The sequence below is a fragment of the Echiichthys vipera genome, assembly GCF_963691815.1.
Source record: "Echiichthys vipera genome assembly, chromosome: 4".
NCBI classification, from domain to species: domain Eukaryota; kingdom Metazoa; phylum Chordata; class Actinopteri; order Perciformes; family Trachinidae; genus Echiichthys; species Echiichthys vipera.
The window spans coordinates 28,134,250-28,141,151 of record NC_139829.1 but is presented as its reverse complement, the minus strand read 5'-3'; the positions used below and the strand labels follow the sequence as shown (position 1 = coordinate 28,141,151).

The 6,902-nt window shown below is 43.0% G+C and overlaps 1 protein-coding gene across 1 annotated transcript; it reads left to right on the top strand.

Moving 5' to 3' along the window:
- The first annotated feature begins 819 nt into the window (after nt 1-819).
- Nucleotides 820-6,640, top strand: vsig8b (V-set and immunoglobulin domain containing 8b). Its single transcript, XM_083911800.1, has 8 exons — nt 820-897; nt 1,195-1,274; nt 2,964-3,133; nt 3,306-3,507; nt 3,725-3,877; nt 3,980-4,102; nt 5,687-5,825; nt 5,919-6,640. The coding sequence occupies exons 2-8, from the start codon at nt 1,202-1,204 to the stop codon at nt 6,163-6,165; spliced, it is 1,107 nt and encodes a 368-aa protein (XP_083767926.1). The 5' UTR covers nt 820-897; nt 1,195-1,201; the 3' UTR covers nt 6,166-6,640.
- The last annotated feature ends 262 nt before the right edge of the window (nt 6,641-6,902 follow it).

Here is a 6,902-nt window from a genome sequence, read left to right as displayed (position 1 = left end):
ATGGAGACAGAAGGGTGAATACAGGTAGATTCAGACAGACAATATTAGAAAAGAAGAAAACGTGTTCTTTGAACATTAAAGCATGTAAACATGTTCTAGTAGAAACACAAAATACAAGTAGGAACCTGGATAGGAGCAGAATATGGGACCTGTTACTCTCCAGTTTGGTAAATCATTTATAGGCAGATAAGAAGTTCCTGTGATATGTTTAATCAGCCTTTACTTACTGACTGAAGACTGCATTAGTTGCACTGCAGCTTCGTCTCCATCTTGGCACTGATGTACAAATCAACACACGATACATTGTGTGCCCTCTGTTCGCAAGTGTGTTTTCAAGGGTGTGACAGGAGGGTGTGTTAGGTAAGGGTGGGAGAAAATGAAGCAGCAATTATTTGGTTACGTTGCTGTTTGACTACCCTAGAGAGGAACTACACACCTAAAAAAAAACTCGATTTCACTACCAAATTACGTGAAGATTGGATATTAATATAGATAGAAGTGTTTAGCAGCAGCATAGTTGTTGAACAACTCAGCAGGTGATCATTCATCTCCATCATAAATGTCTGCGATTGGAAAACAAACACAGTTAAAACAGTGGCGCTGACAAAAACCTATTTTCTCATTTCTAATTTATATTAATTTCTCATTATGTTCAACACATTTGGACGTCAACGGCCAACCAAAAGGAGTTTGCAAAAATAAAATAGTTGAAGGAGGTTCTACATGTTCCCAACTCTAGGAGTGGCCAACACATGCACTATGGACAGAGAGGGTGTGGCCATAGTTACTGCTACTGAGTTTCACCTGAGAGCAAAATAAGCAAGCTTCACCAGTACTGAGGCACTGCCAGGCCTTCGAGGACACACTTTTACTGGATTGTTATTTCTCCACTTTGAGGTATGTGAGAGCTACTTCATTTTCCCTCTATTTGATTTTCTTGGTAGTGTGTGCTTAAGAGCAAAACAAGTTGATCTTACCTCTGCTTGTTTTACATTTATATTCACAGTCATTTTAGAGCAGGAATTCTTCCACTTAAGATAAACAACTGTGTTAGAGAGGTGTGCGACAACCATACAGTAGAGATCTTTCCACTCATACGGAATTAAATTAGAGACACAACAAGCATTCGGAGATAGTAGACAGGCTGACACTTCAATCACTCTAAATAATTCCTTCACCGCATGTTCACTTCAGGGTTATAATGGAGCCTGGATTCACAAGCAAGAGGCTAAAGGTGACCGTGTTGTTTCTGATGACAATTTGGCTGAAGACAGGTGAGTGTCATTTATATATCTCAGGAATATGTTTTAGCTTTCAGATAAGTCAAGTAAACACATCATTTGACATGTGTTTGAGTGCCCATTTTTGCCAGCTGACTGCACTTTTTACAAGAAATCTTAGAGCAGAGAAAAGGATCTCTGTCAGAACTGGTGTTTCTTCTTTCTTGATCTGTGACTCACGCACAATACACTGGCCAGCCTGACTGCTGATGATCCCACAGCAATTCAACTGCTGACAATCAATAAAGTCTGTACATGTTGTGGGTGGCTGACAGGTAGACTGCATAGCATTCATAGCTCTTTTCATACGTGATCCTATTGAGTCAAAGTGTGTGTGTGTGTGTGTGTGTGTGTGTGTGTGTGTGTGTGTGTGTGTGTGTGTGTGTGTGTGTGTGTGTGTGTGTGTGTGTGTGTGTGTGTGTGTGTGTGTGTGTGTGTGTGTGTGTGTGTGTGTGTGTGTGTGTGTGTGTGTGTGTGTGTGTGTGTGTGTGTGTGTGTGTGTGTGTGTGTGTGTGTGTGTGTGTGCATTTGTAAAAGTAAAGCCATGAGAGACTTTATTGTCCCCAGTGGAGAAATGACTCTTGAGTTCAGGCTGTCACATTTGATACATGAACAACATACAAAACAAGAGTCAATCAAATGCATGCAGCGAAAGTGAAAGTGTATATATAAATTCAAGAACACATGCAAAACTCTGCAAAGCATTTGAATATTTTGCAGCTCTTTGTGTCCCCGCGCTCACTGGCAACTTAGCTTAGCAGCCTCTCCACATGGAACACACGTCTTACCGTAGATCACAGCATTTTGCCCAAGGGGGCTGTCGCCGTGTAAACACTTGACTGACTAAATTAGGATTTTCTTTAAACTCCCTTCATCACATCTGCCATTTACGTGCTTTAAATATCTCTGACGTAGTTTGTTTTGTTTCAGTGGCTCCGGAGCGCTTTCTGAGTGTTAGTGGGTTATAATGATGACGAAGAGACATTAACCTGATTAACTGATTTGATTCACCCACGTGGCCCATGAAGACAGTAAGTGGAGGTTAATCATGGCGAGAGGAAGTTTGCTCCAGATGTCTGAGAAGTTGAATGACAACATTACAGAGATAAATCACTGGGATCCGTTGAAACAGGCTGGTTGAAAGGCGTCGCCGCGTAGTGACAATCGACACCGAGTTCTTTCTATAAACGCCGAGCTATCGGCAGTAATTATAATCCGTGGCCATAAACAGTGAGTCAGCAGGGTGTGTGTCAACCCCGAAACAGCTTTTAACTGCCACTTGTCAACTACATTTTTCACGTCTGCTCACCCATTCAGTGTTTATCATCATTTACCCATATATTCATGACAACTAATGAGCCTCAAGACTTTTAAATTAATACATAAGTCATTCTCACAAAAATAGCACTTTTGCCGCTCTTCCAACTCCAAATCCTCCTCAGTTTGACTTAAAAGGCCAATTAGTCTCAGATCAGCACCTACCCTACTCTGAGGTTGTGTAGAGCACAAGCCCAGAGCTTGAAAGCCATTAAGTAAGAAAAATATTAATGCAGAAATCATTTTTTTTTCGGTCTTTCTTTGTGTTTGTTTTCGGCCTGGGTATATGATTATGTAAATCGGAGGGAGGAAGAAGTGTTTATTATGATTTATACAAATCTGACTAGAATTCCTCTGACCCATTAGATGTGATGGAGGCTATGCAGGTGATGTCCACGGGGCCACAGACCATTCAAAAGGCTCAGGGGGAGACGGTGAAGCTGGGGTGCATCTTCACCCCCGCCCCCCAAGACACAGGTGATCTGGACATTGAGTGGCTAAACCTCAGCCCAGATATGACACAGAAAGACCATCTGGTAGGTGTGTGTTTGAAGAAAGTAAAAAAACCTGTCCGGGAGGTTGGACAAATTATTAGAGCAATCATTAAACATGCAGGAGTGGGGGTTATCTTTTTACCTTTGGGCTCTTTTAGTGGGAAAACCTGCTTTGAAGAGGTGTCATCACTCAACAGAATCTTTTTCTTCTCAGATCTTATCATTTACAGGGGGCCAGATGCACCACTACGGAGAGACCAGCGTCTCCAAAAGGCTCAAGTTCATAGCGGACCCCAAGCTGGGCGACGCTTCTATCTCTCTCTCTGATGTTCGGCTCTCAGACACAGCCACCTACCAGTGCAAAGTCAAAAAGGCGCCGGGTGTCGACATGAGCAAAGTCACTCTGGTGGTGATGGGTGAGGAAAAAATTCCTTTTTACCGGTTTTACTTGTTCATTTTCTCAGCCCTCTTATTCTCACTCAAATGGAATGTCAAGCCTCTTTCTAGTTTCTCTTCCTGTCAGTCACACCTTTGCTCTGCTGCCATACCTCAGATTGTTCCCCTCTTTCACACCTCAGGCCCTCTCGTGATGAACTAACGCACTAATGCAATTTATTTATTTTCCTCGGCTAGTTCCCCCATCAGTGCCAAAGTGTTGGGTTGAAGATGGAGAGGAGAAAGGTGGCCCAGTCTCCCTCCGCTGCAAATCTTCCCAAGGATCCACTCCCCTGTCTTACACGTGGAGCAGAGAGAGCGGAGGTGCGATGCCTCCCACTGCAACCCAAGGTGAAGAAGCAATTCAGCAGACAAAAGGCCTTTTCTTTAATACTTTTACAAGGCTGTATTTGTATTCTATGCCTGTACTGAATTCTATCTTTTTTCGTGAAGACACGCAGACTGGGGAGCTTTTGATCAAGAACCATACAGACAGCAACATTGGAAGTTACGCATGTGAGGTGAAAAATGCTGTGGGCAAAGGGCAGTGTAAATATGCACTGCATGCATACAACCGTAAGTCGTCACCATCTAATTTTACTCTTCAATACTAAACACTTCTACATTCTACAGGAAGCTGTTTTTTATGTCTACTGCATGACGGAGTGAACTGAGTATTTGCTGCACTCTGAAATGTACGTCTTGTTAAAGCTGGGATGCAATGCAGTAAAGATTGAAACGCTTCACTTGGGTGAAAATAGCCTTTGCCACGTGATCTGGCTATTCACATCTGATCCATCGCCTCAAAAAGCGACAAAGTGTAGTGTTGTGGTGGTTAACTGACTATCACCCAGGAGAACATGGTTTGAATCCAGCCTGGGGTGTTATTTATTATTTGGTGACTTATTATTTTTGCAGCTTGGTTAGATTTAGACAACAAAACTACTCCTGAAGGGCTAGGCAATAAAAAGGGTGAAAATAGATTTTTGTGTGTAAATAGCCTTTGCCAAAAAAAGGCCAGAGTTTGACGAATACAGACCCCCCCCCATTGCACTTCCAGCCTGTCCTAAGCCCCTCCCACCAGATCAAATCAGGCATGTGCACACGCCTATGAGTCATTCATTCAGTCATCACTATCGTGATTGTGATCCTGATGCCGTCCTGTCTTTTGTGCACACTTGTGTGCCTGTAAAGTTGTTTGAGATGACACACCGATCCAAGATTCTGGCTGAAGGCTAAACTATTAACATCAGTTTCTTTGATATTGATGCATTTTTTATTGTCAGAATATCTTTTAGACAGTCATTTTAAGTCAGTCTTCCTAGTTTCTTTCGGTTGCTTTGCAGTGTAGGCAGTTGTTGCCTGAATAGTTTTTTCTGCAGGATTTTCCAACCCGTACTCATTCCAACCTCGTCAAAAACTGCCCTTCTGTCAGCACCCTTTGGCGTCACTTGTCAGTGCATTGGATACGCCCTGCATGTCAAACTGTGATGCTGCACTACAGCCACTGTTTTAAACATGGGGAACAGTTTGTCAATGTTGTGAATTTGAATAAAACTATGGGGTAAGGTTTAGACAACGAAAACGCTTGGTTAGGGAAAAGATGTGAGTGGGGTTAAGTCAAGTGTGTTTGAAATGTGATGAAGGACATGAACAGGACACAAACCATAGCCTGGATTAAAGTTAGGTGTTTGTGCATTTGATTCATCCACCACCTCAGTGTGCCTCCTTTAGCAGCGTTTGGCTCTCAGTAGCACTTGCTCTGTGCGTCTAATATCACGTGGATTGGTTTAACACCAGTGACACACACAGAGGGCCATGAGAAAACAGCAGTATTTGAATTTGAATGAGATTTCCTGCCATTGAATCAGAGTTTCACCATCTAAAGGGACATGCATGGGCATTTGCATCTGTAGAACAGCCCATAAGAACACTCTCTCTCTCCGAAATGACCTGTGATTGGCCAGAGTCTCCAGTCAGGGGCTAGATTTTCTAGAGCCTGAAAACAGAGCCAAGAGGAGTACAGACGCCCTGTTTTCTCTCAGTGCACTTGAAATACTACATGCTGAAATGTTATTATTGAATTTCTGCCCAATAAAGCCAATATAAACTGCCTACCTCAGCTTTTAAATTATCACGTCCTCTCTTCCTCCCCTCCAGCAACCAATAAGGTGGGCGTCATAGTCGGGGCAGTGATAGGCGCTCTCTTGCTGCTGCTGCTCCTCCTGCTTCTCATCTGGCTCCTGATCTGCTGCTGCCATAAGCGTCGCTATGAGAAAGAGGTTGAAAATGAAATAAGGTAGTGAATCGGAGCTGGAATCAATTTCAAACATCTATGAAATAGTGTATGAGGATCATCTGATGGAGACCACGTGTGACTTGTTTCCCTCAGGGAGGACGCCGTGGCCCCAGAGAGCAGACCCACCAGCAGGGCCTCCAGCCTCCGCTCAGTGTTGGCATACCGCACCCATCCCGGGGTGCACTACACCTCTGTGAGAAAGAACCTACCCAGCGCCAGCGAATCAGGCCACGGTGCCGGCATCTACGCGGGCGAGAGAAACGGCACATCACAGCCAACTGCTGCAGGGGGAGGCCGTCCTTCCCTCAAATATGACCAACGATATGGATACCCTGTGTAACATCACTCCAGATGCCTGATAGACTTTTTAACAGTTAGTACATGCCTTCTAAAGAAAGGACTTTTTTTTACTTTAATATAAAACATATTGTAAAGAACTCTTGTATTACAAATGGTGCAATACAATATATCTAACTGGGAGTGCTGGTTTACGACTACTGGGGACTCTACTGGGATAAAATCTCACCTCAGCCCTTGGACAGACATAAATATAGAACTGGTTGACCTTCACAAAGCACTGTGGCACCTCACTGCTACTGAACAGGTTGTCATTGTTACGCAGATTTTTGCCTGAACTGTATGTAAAATGTATATATCCAAAGACTTATTTTTACCGGTGCATTTTGTCTGTGACGCACATGTAGCCCAATCACTGTGTTACTTTAATTTTTTAATGTTGTGTACAATAAAATATTTTTTACGTCATTGAGTGCCGTCTAAATCCCATTTGGGGCTCACTGAGCATTCAGATAGTATTTTGTGTCATGGCTCCATCTTTTTACCGCCTGCTGATATCTGGGCTGACGCGACATAATAGAATAACATCTGAAACACGTCTCCCGCTCCCAAGATGTGGAAGGAAACAATCTCTCTGAAAAACATAATAGCAAAACACTGAATGAGTCTTATTTTGGCATCATGAGGAAATTGCACATTTTGTTTTTGGCATGCACAATCAGCTATGATAATATAAAAAGGAATGATCTATATGGTTGAAATACGACTTGATTAGAGAAG

Bases quoted from the DNA above. Each gene is read 5' to 3' on its own strand.
- vsig8b (XM_083911800.1), top strand. From the start codon at position 1,202: ATGGAGCCTGGATTCACAAGCAAGAGGCTAAAGGTGACCGTGTTGTTT. The intron at 4,103-5,686 runs GTAAGTCGTCAC...CCTCCCCTCCAG, and splicing joins TGCACTGCATGCATACAACC to CAACCAATAAGGTGGGCGTC. The intron at 5,826-5,918 runs GTAGTGAATCGG...TGTTTCCCTCAG, and splicing joins GAGGTTGAAAATGAAATAAG to GGAGGACGCCGTGGCCCCAG.